Genomic DNA, 16,225 nt, shown 5'->3' with positions numbered 1-16,225 from the left:
CAGAAACCCCAGTCTCCCACTGCATCCCCTGCTGCAGCACGTGGGAGTGTGGGCTCTGTGGGGCCTGTTATCCTTCCAGCCACGCCTCTCCCCTGCTTGCCTGCCTCCTGTCCTCATTCCCTCCTTCCCCCAGCCAGGACCAGCCCTTCTGCCTTGTCCAGAGGGTCACCGGCAGAGACACGTCCCCCCACAGTTGATATCATGACAGTGTGGCCCCCCTCCGCCCGCGCAGACCCCCACCCCCCGGCGGCTGCTAAGAACACATGTACAGCACAACAGACAGACCCGAGGGCTGCTTGGTTAGGTTTTATTGGAAGTCTGCAGAGCCAGCCCGTGGGCGCCCACGGGACGGACGGTTCAAATTCCGAGTACAAAGTCATGCCCACATGCGCCCACCCACACACAGGGATCCTTTGAGGATCATGGTGGAGACCCCCACCCTCCCCACAAAGCCCACTATGAGCCCCAACTAGACAACCAAGTGCACGCAAGGGCCTTTCGGCCACGGCTCTGCATGGTGCTTCTGTGCCCATCCAGGCTGACACTCTTTCCTATGAGGATACACCTTGAGTTCCGCCTTCACAAAAGGCAAATGTGCCCACGGCACGGCCCACCCGCCAGGCCCCCTGGCCCGGCAGCAGCAGGCCCTGAAGAAAGTCCTCTACACGTGGAGGCACCGGCTGACCGAGCCCCTGACACCTACAAATATCATAGAACCCCGGGCGGCGGGGACTTCCCAGAAGTCACTTGCTGAAATGCAAACACAGAACAACCCCATGGAGTCAGACACTTGGCAGAAGGTGGGCCCTGATTGTCCTAAATGGCAAGGACTCTGCAAGCACATTCTCTTGAGAATGACCCTCCTGCTGGCCCGCCAGCCTGGAGAGAGAGCCTTCTGGAGAAGGGGGCCTGTCCAAGCCCCGGGAGGGACAGGTGGATGGCCAGAGGAATAGGCTGGCTGGCCCTCCAGTCCTTGGGGTGGCCACCTGCAAGTCCCGCGGGGTCACCAGGGCCGCCAGAGGCCGCAAGTGGGCTGGCGTGCTGCAACTGCCGTGGCCTTGGCAGGGGTGAGCACGGGCGGGGGCGCAGGGCCGGCGGCCTTGGGTTCCTTGGCGGGCGCAGTGGGCGCAGCGGGGGGACGCTGGAAGTGACAGAGCAGCTTCATCTGCGTGTCGCTGGCGGCGTGCAGCGTCAGGAACTGCACAGCCTCCTGTAGGCACCAGGAGTAACCCTCGCTGTAGTCCTGGTGCAGGCTTTTGGGGCCGGCCGCTGCGGCGAACGCTGCAGGGAGACGGGGCAGCGGTGACTGGGCCCCCCCTCCCCCCGCGGCCGCGGTGGGGGCAGGGCGCGGCGGGGGCACGCGGCGGTGGGGGGGGGCGCGGGCCGGCGGCTCACCTTTGCTGTGCTTCAGGTAGCTGACCGCCATCTCCAGAATGTCGGCCTTCTCCAGCTTGGAGTTGGGCTGGTGCCGCGCGAACTCCTGCTCCAGCAGCAGCTTCAGCTGCTCAATGCTGCTGTTGATGCGGTCGCGGCGCATCTTCTCCACCACGGGCTTGCGGAGCTGCGGGGGGACACGGGCGTCAGCCAGCAGCCCGGGCGCGGGGGGCGCGGGGGCGCGGGGCGGGTGGACGGCGCACTTACTCGGTTTTTCTCTTTGGGGCTGAGCAGCTCCACGGCCACGGTGCTGGGGGCCATGCCTGGCGCAGGGAGGCGGCTGGCGAGCGGGGAGTGGCGGGCGGCGGGCTGACGGGCCATATATAGGCGCGGCGGCGGGCAGCCGCCTGGGGCCCGGGCGCCGCGGCCGTTCCCACACTCGGCGGCCAATGGCCTGGCGGGCCGCACAAAGGCGCCGGCCCATTAGCGCACGCTAAATTGCCTGTGAATTGGCGCGGGCACAATGGGTGCTCCCCGAGGAGCAGGTGGGCCGCTCCGCACAATGTCCGGGCTGTGGGAACGCGCTCGCCCTCATTAGCATCCCGGGGCCTGATGCTGGGAGCCCCGCGCCTCAATATGCTGCCTTTTCCCAGGCCTCCGGGGTGGGGGGAGCGGGGAGCAGGAAAGACGGCTGCCCCTCCCCGGGCCCCTCTCCCCTCTCCTCCCCCTCCCCTGGCGACTCCTCACCACTGGCTGGCAGAGGCTCAGCGGGGGGGAAAGCTTTCCAGTGAGTTAGTGCAGTGGCTTCCAGTGGTTTGGGCACCCTCCCTGACAGGGACCTGACGCCTCCCCAGCGCGGGTAGAATGGAGGAGGCTACGCTCTTCCTGTGCACAGGCTGAGGGGGAAAGAGGGGAGGACCCAAGCTCTTGGGATCAGACCTGCTGGCCTAGGTGATAAGTCCCAGGCTGTCACCTGCGACACGTGACTTCTTGGCAGCTAGAAAGTGGGCTGCCATGCTTCCTGGGCTCAGCCTGGGGAAGCTTCAGGGAAGCAGAGCACCCGAAATGCCCAGCATGGAGCCTGGCACCTAGGCACTCTCCCCAGGATCTGCTGCACCCCATCCTCTGGGGAGCAGCTTATCAGGCAGTAGCATCTGGGGTGCTCTGTACCAGCAGGTGCTCCTCGGGGCCCCACCCTACCCCATCTGGCGGGAAGGCCATGGCCGTCTGCAGAGCACAGGAGAGCACATGGCCCCCAGGGGTATGCTTGACACGCACGTGTGGGCACTACACATGTGAGACTTGGGGAATAGCCTCTGCTGCACGCTGCCTTCCGCCCAGCCTGGTGGGCACTTGTAGGGTTTGCTTTCCTTGGGCATTTTGCCAGTGGGTGGGGAGGAAGGGTGCCAGGTGGTAGGCATGGAGGTCAGAGCAGGACAAGCCTGCTGGAGCCCACACGGATGCTGCATGAGCTCAGACAGCCCCCTGGGGCCTCACTGGGAGAACTGATAATCCTGGTGTCTGGCCAGCTAAGCCAAGGTCCGACCGCTGCTTTGGGGCCACCAGCCCTACCCTGGTTCTCTGGGAGCCCTCCCTCTGCCCAGAGCAGTCATCTTCATCTGACTCTCTGGAGTCGGGAATCCAGTTGTCCTGCAGGGACGGAGGGAGAGGGAGGGGCTGGGGCTTCCTCCTGGGGCAGGGCAGGACCCAGCCAGGTTCAAGGGCAGGCAGGGCCTCTGTCCTGGGAGCCGGCAGGTGGCATCAGGGCACATTAGCCAGAGTTTGAATCCAGGAGCATGTCCAGGGGTGGCTGGAAATTGCAGGGCTTTAACAAGGGTCCAGTCAGATCTTTCCCCCTCCCAGGGTCTTGGCAGTGACCCACAGCTATGACTGGCTTGTTTGGTGGACCTGCTCCAGAAACCCCCCTCCCCCAGCCCCACCCCCCACCGTATACAAGGAGCCTTTGGTTTCCCAGCAATGGGCCCAGCCGGGAAGCGTGCAGGATGGTGTCATGACGAGTGTGGCTTGGAGCCAGCTCAGGACTGCCCCATGGGCCAGCTGGTCACCCACTGGGGTGGGTTAGGCTGAGGAGCTCCCAAAGTGGAACCTTCAGGTGACTTTGGAGGGGGAGGGTAGAGAGCCCCTATTCACCCCTCTGGTGCCTTCTCCTCCTCCTCCTCCCTCCTAACAGCGCTTCTCTTGAAGGGGACACAGGCCCTGGGCTGTCTGTGGGAGACGGGTGACCCTGAGGGCTGGGGCAGCCTCACCCCGAGCTGGGGCTCCTCTCTGAGCAGATGGGACCCTACTCCAGATATGTGGCTCTAGTTTGATGCGAAAGAGCAGGGGACACCTGAGCAAGCTGGGGACGGGCGTGCCGAAGCCAGGAGCTCACCCCTCTGCTCCCCGGCCCTGGACACTGACCGTGACTAGCAGCTTTGATGTGGGCCGGCAGGTCCCGCACGCTGCGAGGGGCACTCAGTGATGCTTCGTGGGGCAGTTTTTGCAGCCCAGATGGGGCTCGTGCTGGGCAGTTGTCATATTTTGGTGTGTCCCTTGCCTGCTTATGGGCTCCCTGGGGGGGCTGGGGTAGGGTTAGGGACAGGATGGCTTTGCCCCCTGTGTCTCCACTGCCCACACCCTACCAGCCAGGGACTCAGCACCAAGGAAGTGCTTGGCTAAGGGCTGTGGGAATGCAGAGGCAGGGAGCAAGCCCCAAGCCCACCCTGACCCTGACCGTGGCCTCTGCTGGCTAGACACGGGCCCAAGCCCACGTGTGCCTTAAGCGCCTGGCTGCTAGCCGTGGGGGTCCCAGGGCCCTGACCACAATGAGGGCAGTCCTCAGGCCAGGCCCTCCCGCTCCCAGCCTCACCCCCCTCCCCTGCTTGGGAGGGGCAGTTGGCTAGGGCTTGTGTCCTGCCCTCACCCCCCTCCCCCAAGTTGGCTCTTGGTCGAAGTGAGACACGTGCAGGAGACGTGGTCCAGCTCCCACCCGCCCCCCAGCTGCCCACCCACCCGCAGTGGGCCCAGGTGGCCTGCCTGAGGTGAGGGTGGCGAGTGGGCTGTGGCGGGGAGGGGGCGCTGCCTCCTTGTTCCCTCCTCCCCTGAACTGGAGAAGCTTTGGTCCATTTTTCAGTTGTGGGAGATATGAAATGAGCGGTGTTACAGCCCAGCTAGGCCGGATGAGAACCTTTGCGCCCCCCCCCCCCCCGCGTGCGGGCCAGATGGCCGCTCTGCGGCTTCCAGGGCACACGCCTGGCCTTTGTGGGCCGTTTAACACTATGAATGGGGCCAAAGTGTGGGAAACTCCTTGGGCTCCTGGCTCACACCACCCGAGGGGGCTGGCCCACCAGGCCTGGGGGAGGGGGCTGCTGATGGGCGGGTTGGGGGAGGGCTGAGGCCCGCTCCAGGCTGGTGGGCTTTGCAGAGAAGCGCCCGGGGATGCAGGGGATGGTGGGATCCTCTGCCTTGGCTGCCCTCAGCAGCTGGGGAGGGGGTCTTTCCTCCAGCTGGGGTTTTGAGGAGGAGGGGGAGTTTGTCCTGCCCCCACCCTGGAGAGCTCAGTAAATCTGGGGTGAGGTGAGGTAGAAACAGCCTCTGAGGGAAGATGCCTTGCTGTGGATGTGGGGGACTCCCCTAGTTGGGCTGATTATGCTAGAATTCAGGAATCTGGGACCATAATTCTTTCTAAATGACCCCCACCCTCTACACCCCTGCCCAGGCTGACTGCAAAGCAGGTGGCACCATGGGGGGTGGGTAGGGCTCCAGGGGCATTTGCTCCTGAGGTCGGAGGAGGAGGGTCTCTTGTGGGGAAAGTGACATGCGGCAGCCGCTGTGGCAGCCGTGTGGGGCTCCCCAGAAGTAAGTGGGAGCCACCACGGGGTCCAGAAGCTCCTCTTCTGGGTGTGCACCCCGAGGACCTGGACACGGGGGCTGAGAGAGCTGTGCCCCCCCCCCCACGTTCATGGCAGCATCGCTCACAGGAGCCAAGCGGTGGAAGCAGCCCAGGGGTCCATCGGCGGATGGACGGACGTGCAGAACGGGGGCCCTCCACGCGATGGACTATTATCCAGCCTTAGAAAGGAAGGAGCATGGACGGAGCTCGAGGACTTCGAGCTCAGTGAAATGGGCCAGTCCCCAAAGGACAGGTCTTGTAGGACTCCCCGGACACACAGTACCTGCGGGAGTTAGATCCGTGGGGACAGAAAGTGGCGGGGTGGGCACCAGGGGCGGGAGGGCTAGTGTTTCCTGGGGGCAGAGTGTCCGTGTGGGAAGACGGAAGGTTCTGGAGACAGACGGCGGGGACGGGAGCCCCACAGTGTGAATGTGCTTCCCGCCCCGAGCCATACACTTAGCGGTTACAACCACGAATTTTACGTTAGGCGTATTTTACGATACATAGGGATATGTTTGTTGTTGGTTTTTTTTTTTTTTAGATTTTATTTATTTATTTGAGAGAGGGAATGAGATAGAGAGAGAGCATGAGAGGGGGGAGGTTCAGGGCGAGAAGCAGACTCCCCGCTGAGCAGGGAGCCCGATGCGGGACTCGATCCCGGGACTCCAGGATCATGACCTGAGCCGAAGGCAGTCGCTCAACCAACTGAGCCACCCAGGCGCCCTAGGGACGTGTTGTAAAAGAAGGCCGACCGTTTGCCCAGTGAGAGCCCAGGGAACGGCTGTGCCCTCACGGGAGACGGCCTTGGGGTAGCGCCCAGCTCCGTCCCACGGCGCCCCGTCTCCTGGGTGACTCTTGAGAACCGGAGGTTGGAGGTCAGGCGTGAGGTGTCCCTGCAACACGGAGAGGCCCGCGCCTTCCCCATCAGCGAGGCCTGGCAACAGAGCGCGGGCCGAGTCTCCCTGGCGGCTCCGGAAGGCGTGCTGGTGGCGGCGAGCGCGTGGGCCGTGTCCGAGGTCACCGTGTGGCTGCAGCCGGACCCCACTGCCCTCCTGGGCGCGGCCCTTCTCCACACGCCCCGTCTGCACGGCCATCTGGAAGCCGGTTTAAAAAGTGGCCGGAGGGCAGGGGAATGCCGTGAGGGACCCCTGCGCCCGCCCTCCGTCTGGGACCTGGGTGCCCCTCAGCCGTCCTGTCGGCGCCCGGGGGGCGGGTGAGGTACACACACTACCTTTGCCACGGCGAAGGCACAGTGTGGGACTGGCGGCGGTGTGGCCCCATTCTGCTCGGAGGTGCCCTGGGGGCAGTGGCCACCCACCCCCGGCCAGGAGGAACCCCAGCCCCCCTTGGCCTTAGCCACCTGCACCCCCTGTCCCATACCAAAGAATTGGATACAGAGGTGGGAGCTCTTGCCCCCCCCCCACTGGGGGCCTTGCAGGGACGCAGACACCCGGGCCCACGGGGCTGAGAGGGTACTGAGGCCGGGCCCCCAACCCGGGATGGAGGGGGACTGGGGAAACCCTCACAGGTGGGGGGTAACGTTGAGGGGTGTACATCCAAGATAGGCCAATGCTCTGGCCAGGACGCCCACTTGACGTTGGCAGAGAGGTAGAGGGAAGCTCCCCCAATATCAACACTTTGGGGCATAAATTTGGTTGGTTTTCATTATGTCTGTATTTTCCAGATCCTCCTGAGTGAACATCTACTCCTGGGATTTCTAAAAGGGCGTATGCACACTTGGGCTTGGAATCTTGGGGAGGGCTGAGGCACCGGTGTGTTTCAGAAGAGCAGTGGATTTGGGGAATGGAGGGGAAGACGGGGTGCCCAGGAAGGGCTTCCTGGAGGAGGAGATGGCTGAGGAGTCCTTGGAGCGATAGTGGGTGTGTTCCAGGTAAGGAATTGCAGACACGTTGCCAGGCAAAGAGAATGGTGGGGTCCAGGCTTGGGGTGGGGGGCGTTGAAGTGGGGACCAGCATCTCCAAGTCTGGCTGGAAGAGGTTCCCCCGCCTGCCTGCCTGTGTGTGTTCACCCCTGTGTGTGCACCTGTGCGTGTGTGCCCCAGGCTCTGGGAATGAAGGGCCTGGCCCTGGCTCCCTGGTCCGTCAGCGTGGCCGCCGCCCCTTGGCGGGTCTGTGTGTGGACACAGCTCAGGTGTCCCGCCGCCCAGCTGTTAGAGGCCCCGAGCGTTCACATCGGGCTGAGCACTGCTCTGTGTCCTCTCGTCAGGAACAGGTGAGCCTTGGCCCTGGGGGGAATGTGGGGGTGCCCTATCAGCAGCTCATCCCCTGCTTCCCGTGGCGTTCCCATGGCCTGTCCAGTTCTGCACGCAGCTCCCACAGTGTCTGGGTCTGTACTGTCCCACCTGCACAGACACATGTGCTCCCCGCAGATGGTCTCCCTGTGCATTTCAGTAGCGCCCTGGCGGGAGCTGGGGTACAGGAGATTGCTCTCTGAGCACGTTCACCGTGGGCACTGGGTGCAGGGGCAAGTCTAGGCTGAGGCTGGGCTCTGCCCTTGTCTTGCTGTTGAACACGTGCTGGTCCTTTCTGTGCCTCAGTTTACCTATGTACAGTGGGCTTTCCCTGCCGAGACCACCTGAGAGAGGCCCTGGTTCTAGGTTGCTGGAGATGACCAAGGGTGGCCAAAGGTGAGTGAGTGGGGCACTGCTGAGAGAAGAGTAGTGCCCACCCCACCTGGCCCCCTTGGCCCCTGGCCAGGAAGGAGACCCTATTGCTGGGGCTGACTGCTTGGGTTGCCTGTGATTCTCACCTGAACAGAGGCCAGAACACTGTATCAGGTCAGGGTCACTGAGTCAGGGGCTCAGGGCTCCCCACACACCCCTTGTCTACGCACCAACCTCTCCTTCCATGATGGGTACCCCCGGGGAACAGGGGTCTCTAAGCAGGGAAGGACTGTGTGTGCGTACCCACGAGGGGGCTGGGCTGGGGCCTCATACATGGAAACTCCATCAGATCCTGTGATTCAGGGGGCTGAGCCCCTTCCCCAGAAGCTGGCCCTGGACAGCTGTCCAGCTGTGAATTCAGCCTCACTTCTTACCCCTGGGGGCCTGGGGCAAGCTGGTTCCTCTCCTGGACAGCAGGGGTGGTGATTCCAGCTTCTGCACCCACCCCTTCTCTCGGCTGATCAAGACCAGGCTCTACCCAGCAACCTGACCTTGCGGAGGGGCAGACTGCCCCTTGATCTTAGGGGCTCCTGCCCTTCATGGGGTGGGGGAATCACACGTGAACTGCAGTCCCATCAAGTTCCCAGGCCAGACTTGGGGACCCCAGCTTTTGCGGGCCAGAGCAGGCCCCACGTTCCCAAAAGGAGGGTGCTCTAGTCCTTGCACAGGAAGGGTGCAGACCCCAGGCTTGACCAGCCCCAGACTCGGGGGCCTCAGTTTCCCCAGTGTAAAGAGCGGCTAGGGTGAATGTGCAGAGGCGGGTGGTGTGGGAAAGCGCAGAGCCCTTGAGTCTCATGGGCCCCCTCCGGATTAGGGGCCTCTCTGGCCCACGTGGCCCCCACCCCCTCCGCGGCCGGGGGCAGGCCCAGGTCGCAGTCCCAAGCTGGTTAAAACCCTGCCGTGTCAGAGAGCAGCTCGCTCCCAACCTCTGAAAGGCAGACAAGCCCTTTATTGCTCTATTATAACGTGGAGCCAGATGGTCTTTTGGGAGTTGCCCCCCCTCGCCCCCCGTGGCCGCCCCCATTCATTCAGAGGCAGAGCCCGGCACTAATGCCGTTGGGGGGGGGGCAGGCACGCTTCCATGGCCCGGCCGCAGTGTGGGAACTGCAGGCCAGCCTACACCCACAGCCCAGCGCGGGCAGGAGGGGTGCATGGGGACCCCAACCGTGGCTCTTAGAGGCCAGACTCCCAGTAGGCCCTCCCAGGGTGTCTCCCCGCCGGGAGCCGGGACAGGGCTCTTAACCCTCCCCGAGGCTTGGCTTCCTCATCTGTAAAACGGGGATGACAATGGTGCTGCCTGAGGTTTGGGGAGATCCAGCTCTGCACAGGGGCGAGCATCAGGCCCTCCTGTGTCTATGTCTCCCCAAGAACGCGTTTACACTTTTAAACCAGTGAAAAAACACCCAAAGAAGGCAAAGATTTTGTGACACATGAAAATGAGTTGAAACTCAAATTGAGCGTCTGTGAATAAAATGCTGGGGGAGCACGCCAGGCACACCCCTTCGCTGTGGGGCGGGGTGGGGGGCTGCCCTCCTGATACGAGGCAGCGGTGAGCAGGTGGGGCAGAGACAGCCTGACACCTCAGAGCCAGTGCTGCAGGTGAGGGATGGCACCTGCTCAGTGTAGACCATTCGCACTGTGTGGATCTCTGTCCTCACTCCCCGCCACCCCGCCCCGGGGGGCTTGCCCCGCCAGTCCTGCTCCTCTGGGGGCTGCTGTGGGACCCCACTGAGGAGTGGCCTCTGCCAAGGCTGGGTGTCATCATGCCCATTTGCACAGGCGAGCACACCGAGGGCCAGTTTGTACCCGAGGCCGTTGGGAGCTGAGGCCAGACTGGAGCCTGGGTGAGGGCAGATGGGGCACCTGCTTCTTCCACGGAAAGGACCAGAGTGGGTACCCGGATCTGTTCCTACTTTGGTCACTCAGCCCCAGCATCAACCACTGTGCTTCTTCCAGGGTCTGGCCGGGGGGGCGGGGGGGTGGGGAGGGACCTTCCCCTCACACACACTGGACACGACAGTTCCAGGCCCTCAGAGCATTCTGCACCTGAGGAAGACCTATTTTGTTCTAAAATCACCCCAGCTCGCTCTCCCTAGCTAAGTTAGCTTCCTGCACAGTCTGACCCCATTTGCCCCTTGGGTACTGGACTGGCGGGTCCCACCCCCTTGCTCCACCTGGCTCCAGCTTGTGGGCCTGCTGGACACCGGGACGGCCCTCCCTGGGCCTTGTGTTCCCCATCTAATGGTTGAAGGGTTGGTCTGGCTGATCTTTAAAGAGCTCCCCTGCAGCCTGGTCAAGTCACTGGGGGCTCCGGAAATAAGCAGCAAGCCAGAGGCAGAGGGCTTTGGGGGTGGGCAACTAATTTGCACACGAATGATGGAGCAAGAAAGGACAAAGTGACCCATGGGGGTGGGGGCCGCCCACTGGCGGCTTAGTTACCTGAGAAGCTGGGGTGGAGGCAGAGGGGACCTGGGCAGCTCTGGGCGTGGGATTTGGAAGTCCCTTCTCTTTGCCCCACAAAGTGACACACAGATGCAGACCCCCCCCCTCCTAGGATGGCTGAAAGAGCCAAGAACCCCAGTTTGACAAGCTCCATCCCAGCCAGGACCCTCTGCTTCCCAGGCATTGTGGGAACCTGAAGGGTCACCGATTGGAGCTCAGCCTCCATGCCCCCCATGGTCACGCCAGCTCGCTGATCCTTGGACCCCCCCAGCTCCTCCCTGACCCCCCACAGGACCCCTGTTCCTGTCTCCAAACAACTTCATCAACATTCCTTTTGGGTACCTGCTGGGGCTTCCACATACGACAGACTCCCTCCTCCCCATTATAACTGGTAGTCTGGGCCAGCTGTTAGGGGTACAGGGGTCCAGCCCAGGCGGGGACCCATCAGTGAGGCTCAGCACTGGCGTGCAGGGCACACCTGGTGCTCCCTACAGCCACTGGGCTGGGGGTCTCCTCAGACCCACCAGGACACAACACCCCAGTTCACAGATGAAAGCTAGAGAGGCCCAGCCAGTCCCAGGATCCCAGCCGGCCTCAAGCTTACGGGAGGAAGCAAGACCAAGGTTGCCCACCCCCTGCTGGGCAATAATTACCCTCTTTAAGTGGCTGCCAGGTGCCAGGCAGAGTGCCCAGGGCCTGGCCATGGGGCAGGGTGTGGGGGAGATGGGCGAGGGCTTCAGATTCTGGCCCTGCCAGCTCTGCTTGTCCCCCACGTCTGGCGGTGACCTCATGTTCAGTCTCCTGCCCCGTCCCCCAGGACTGAGATGGCTCCTGGCCTTAGCCGGGAGGGTCTAGTGAACGGCCGCCTGTCCACTGGGCTCTGGGCCCGGCGGGGCAGACCCCACCCACCCTGGAGCTCACTCGTGGGAAAGCGAGAACAGCCCCTGTCAGCCCCCTCAGGCCTGTTTCTCTGTGTGTGAAACGGGGTGTGAGGAGGTCTCAGTGGTCTCTCACCAGCCCCAGGGACCCCTGCTGGTCTGGTGCCATGCAGGGAGGCTGGTGGGGGGGGCATGGGGTTCTAGATAGCAGCCCTGCAGCCCTGCAGCCCTGCCCGCCCCCAGCCCAGAGGGGAATTTGGGCAGGAGGGCGTCTCCGGGTGGCTTCCCACACTCCGCCCCTGCTGTGGACATTCATCCTGCACAAAAGGCGCGTGCGGGCTTTGTGTGTGGAGCTGTGGGCCCAGAGGCCATCTGGGGAGCCCTCCGAGCCAGGCAGGGCTCCCCCAGGCTGCCTTTGAAGGTTGGGGAAGCAGCAGCAGCTCCTGAACAACATGCTGGAGGGTCGCACATCTGGCCTGGCCAGCGCCTTCCCATTTCTGCAGCCCTCGGCAGTCCCTGTGCACCCCGGCCCTGGCACCACTGGCAGAACAAAGGGACAAAGGGGGATGCCTGCCGCCCCAACCCCACCCCAAGGGGCACCTCTGCTGGTAAGCACCCCATCTCTGATTGCTGCCCCCTGGGTGCTCCTGCCAGAGGACCTATGAGCTGCTAGGGCTGTGGCCCCAGGGTTCCAATCCAGTGCCGCCACTTAGTAGCTGGGCTCTCTGGCCCTCAGTTTCTTCGTCTGTAAAATGGGGCTAATAACAGTCCGTCTGAGGCAGGTGCCAAGAAGGAAGGGAGGGGTCAAGGCAGAGCATTGAGGCGGCCTCCCCACACTGTTGCTGGTATTAACATCGCCGTCTCTGGAGTCCCAGGCCTGGGCTCCACTAGGCCTTCGCCTTGGCCCGCCCCATTTCATTTGGAGCATGATCGCTGCCCAAGTTCTGGGCCACCTGGGAGCTCGCCGCTGGAGCAGGGAAAGGCTGGGCTTCAGGGGCCAAAGTGTACCCAGGACAGGGTGACCTTGGGTAGGGGGCTAGGCCTAGGTCTGTCCCCTGCTCTGTTGTCTTCCCTCCCCCTCAGAATTCTGAGCAGGTCCGGGAAGATGTGAGTCCTGTGCAACCTGTGTGCAGTCGGTGCCAAATAAGTGCACAGTTCCTTGCCACACCCTCCCTATCCAGGCCCCTTGGCACCCCCAAGTCTGACCTCAGCCCTGGGCCTGCCGCAAGTTGGCCCAGCTGTGGGCACAGCCACCCGTGGGTGGGGTAGCCCCGAGCTGACCCTCCTGTGACCACCCCCGTGAAGGCCAGAGGCCTGGACAATCAGGAGGGATGAGGTGGGTGGGGGGGTCTTTGAAAGTTCCTCCCGGCACGGGGGCAGTTCTGAACCTGGGCAGCTGGGTGGGTGGGGGCAGGGCACAGGGCGTCCGAGGGGCTCTGCTCTCAGGGGCCCTTCCTTGCTGAGGGACTCTGGGGCCAGTGCTTGGCAGACAGGACCTCTACGGGGAGGGGCCCTTCCCACCGCTGCCGGGGGGGGGGTACATCCTTGAGAGGGTGTCCTGCTGGCCCCGAGATAATCCGGGCTTTGGAGCGGCTGTGAGAGCCTGCCCGCCGACTTTCCCACAGCCCCACATAAAGGGCTGGCCACCAGCTGCTGGCCCACAAAAGGCTCCCAGCCATTCAGCGCCTGGAGGCAGGAGGGGCGAGCTGAGGAGTGGCCGGGCCTACCTGGCCACCCCCGAGCGGGACTTGTCTCCCTGGGGACAGCGCCTGCCTGCGGACCATGCAGGGGCCGGGAGGTCCCCGGGACCGGGCTTGGGAGCAGCCTCGTGCAGCCACCCCGGCCAGCCACGCGCCTGCCCCTCCCCCACCCCGTCTCGCCCCGGGCTGGCACCGTTCCTGGGCCTGTCACTCACCCTGGGCACCTGGGACAGCGGGCTTGTCAGGGGGACCCTCGCACTCCTGCTGTGGAGCTGGCACCCCTGGGCAGCCAGCCCCGCCACCCCTCCTCTCTACCGCACACCCTGGCCCCTCTGGCACCGCTGCTCCCAAGCCTGGCCTGCAGGGTGCTCCCATCCCCCTCCGCCCCACCGCATCCTGCCACACAGTGCGGGTAACAGGGCGGCAAGGCCGTAGGGGCAGAGGGATGGCTAACCTGCCCCCCCCCCCCCAGGCCTTGGCTTCCTCTCCAAGATGCAGGATGGCATTGCCTCCTCCCTGGGCTAGTGGAAGAGCCTCCTAAGGTCAGCTGCTTAAAAATACTAGGTCCCTGAGACGCCGGGGTGGGGAACCTGTGCATTTCCTGCCCCCAGGGATGAATTGTCCAGAACACCTCCCATGATGACCTTATAATATGAGGATCAGCCTGGGGGATGGAGGAGGAGCTCAGAGGCCTCCTGGAAGAGGTGGCCGCTGGAGCCTGGCCTTCCAGAAAGCGAGATGAGGGTGGGGTTTTCCAGGGGCAGTGCCCCTCGTCCACTCAAGGGGCACCTCTGCTGGTAAGCACCCCATCTCTGATGCGGCATCTCCCTGTTGTTTCCGCATCTCGAGCTGCCCCTGCAGCCACTTTCATCTCCCAGTGAGTACGGCTAGGCCCAGCAGGTGTCTGGCTGGGAAAACTCCTGCTCAGGTGGAAGACCAGTCAGGTGCAAGGGATTGGAGAGGCCCAGGGGAGAGACCAAGCGTGGCTCCTGAGAGCAGGCAGCGATCAGAGGGGGACATTTGACCTGTGCCTGGAGGGTGGGAAGGTGGGGTCCAGGAAGGAGTTGCTCTGGACGCTGAGCCCCCAGGACAGCGGCTTCCCCCTGGCCTCTGCAACCTGGGCAGGCAGCTGGACCGTGGGGGCTGCTCTGTGAGGGTCTGACAGCAGGACTCGGTCGTAGGGCACGTCCCAGCTAGTGCCCCACGTGTCCCCCTGCCGCCACCCACACCCCCACCTGCTGGGAGCGGGGGCGTCATTATCCCAGCCCAGCAGCCCCGGGGGTGGGGTGGGGGGGGCTGTGCTTTGTCCAGCCTTGGCCGCTGATTGGAGGCGGAGCGTGGGAAGGCACGCGCAGCCCAGGCCCCACCGCCCTGCTCCGCATAAAGGCACTGCCCGCATCCGGCTCCTCCACCTCCCCCGACCACTCTCTTGCCTTGTGCGCCTGGACGCAGGCACAGCCCCTGAGCACCCCCAGAATGAAGATCGGTTGGGGTCTGGGGCACCGGCAGTTGGGATGGGGGTGGGGTCCGGGCGGGGCTGGCAGACGCCCCCCCCCCCCCCCCCCGCCACCTCCCTGGGCTCCCTTTTGTTTGAGAAGTTTGCAGGCACCACCCCAGCCCTGAGCTGGAGAAGGGACAGCGTGGAGACAGGGGGCAACATCCCGGGTGAGCGCCGCACCGGCCTGGTGGGGGGTGGGGGCTGGGGGCGGCTGAGGGGTGCCCCCTAGGCCAGGCCCCCCCCCTCCACGGCCTGCTTCCCCCGCCGGCTTACCCGCCTGGCTCAGTCTGCGCAGCCCCTGCGCCCCGGCAGCTCCACCAGTGCCTTGAGCAGGCCTCAGGGAAGGCGATCCGCTCTGCGCCCCCCGGCGTGATGGACACGCGGGCCAAGAAGAAGAGTGCTTGCCGGAGTCCCGCTGCCACACGAGAGCCGCGAGCTGGTGGCGGTGGTGGCGACATTGCCAGGCCCCTGGGAGAGGGCTGGGCTGGCTGGGCGCAGCGCCCCTTGCGCAGTAGGGCATGTTGTCTCCCCTCCTGTTTCCTGCCCAGCGCCAGGGCCCTGACCGGGCAGCCCAGCCTGCGGGCAGGGGCGCCGTCAGCTGCAGGCAGAGTGCCCCCCCCTCTTGAAGGAGGGGTCCTGGGGGCGAGGGCTTTGTGTGTTACAAGGTCTGTAAATGGTCATGACTGGTGGTGCGTAGGGGTGGTAGGACGGCTGCGTGGTCACCCCAGCCAAGCCCGGCAGCTGGACCTCCATTTCTTCCAGGATGATAAAGGACCGGATGCTTTCTGTAAGAGGGCGGAGGGAGTGGGAGGTGCGGGCACTGGAAGGGCGTGGCTGTGTGCTGGCCACCAGTGGGGGCATCCCCAGGGGCTGCAGGTGGATCCGTTGGTCAGTGGTGGTATGCTTCAGAGTGGGACCACTCTGGAGCTTGGATAAAGGTGCTGATCTGCAGCCTCTGCCCCATCCCCCAAGGCTGACTGATTCAGGGCCCTGCCCAGGCTGTGGGGACGGATCCCCCGCCTCCCGGGATGGGGCCTGCCCTGCTGGCCTCTTCCCTGGAACTGAGGTCAAGGCCCAGATCACTCCTCTGGCTCCTACTGACAGGGAAGACCCTCAGGACGTGCCGAGCCAGGGGCAGCTCCTTTCCTCCCTGGGCTGCCTTGGGGAGCCTCCTGTTTACTCTGAGTCCCTGTGGGACAGGCATTGTGCTGGCCCCCCCAAGTCGTGGGCTCCAAAATCACGGCAGCCTGGAGGCAGGAGCCTCACTGTCCCCATGTCACAGAAGAGCAGGCCGAGAGCCTGCCGTGGACACACAGGGAGTCAGGGGTGGGTGAGGGCCTCTCTGCAGCCGGGCCTAGCCCTGCCCTGAGGTGGCCACCCGCGTGGACTCAGCGGAGCAGAGGGTGTGCCTTATCCAGCGCTCTTCCTGCGGGTTCCCCAAATGTCGCCCCGCATTTTTTCCAAGGGTAAGCCCAGCCTTCCCCCACGTGGCATCAGAGCTGAGAAATTGCTCTGTCCTGGGCCCAACCAGGGTCCTGCACCGAGCCCACTGGGCAGAGAGCATTCTGCGTTTTGCCTGGGGCAGGGCCCAGGGCACACCGTCTTAGAGGGGTGAGGCCGAGGACCACTCTCCCCCGTCTCTGACGCGGTGGTGGGAAGGGGGCAGGCACCTCCAGGGGAGACGGAGCACAGGGTCTGGACTTTGCTGCCCCCTGGTGTCCTGTGACCTGACCGTGGGAAAGGCCCAGCGGTTCAGCC

General features: G+C 64.2%; 1 protein-coding gene across 1 annotated transcript; it reads right to left on the bottom strand.

Moving 5' to 3' along the window:
• Positions 1–377: 377 nt before the first annotated feature.
• Positions 378–1,711, bottom strand: HES5 (hes family bHLH transcription factor 5). Its single transcript, XM_025856067.2, has 3 exons — positions 1,642–1,711; positions 1,396–1,561; positions 378–1,281 (listed from the first exon to the last, which is right to left on the bottom strand). The coding sequence occupies exons 1-3, from the start codon at positions 1,693–1,695 to the stop codon at positions 1,004–1,006; spliced, it is 498 nt and encodes a 165-aa protein (XP_025711852.1). The 5' UTR covers positions 1,696–1,711; the 3' UTR covers positions 378–1,003.
• Positions 1,712–16,225: the final 14,514 nt, after the last annotated feature.

The sequence above is a fragment of the Callorhinus ursinus genome, unplaced genomic scaffold (genome assembly GCF_003265705.2).
Source record: "Callorhinus ursinus isolate GAN/ISIS: 27379988/994484 unplaced genomic scaffold, GSC_fseal_2.0 scaffold18, whole genome shotgun sequence".
NCBI classification, from domain to species: Eukaryota; Metazoa; Chordata; class Mammalia; order Carnivora; family Otariidae; genus Callorhinus; species Callorhinus ursinus.
Note: the sequence above shows the minus strand (reverse complement) of the source record. Positions and strands in the feature narration are given on the sequence as shown.

Coding starts and splice junctions, on each gene's coding strand:
- HES5 (XM_025856067.2), bottom strand. CDS start 1,695: ATGGCCCCCAGCACCGTGGCCGTGGAGCTGCTCAGCCCCAAAGAGAAA. Junction 1,562..1,641: donor GCCCCAAAGAGAAAAACCGA/GTAAGTGCGCCG, acceptor GTCCCCCCGCAG/CTCCGCAAGCCCGTGGTGGA. Junction 1,282..1,395: donor CTACCTGAAGCACAGCAAAG/GTGAGCCGCCGG, acceptor GTCTCCCTGCAG/CGTTCGCCGCAGCGGCCGGC.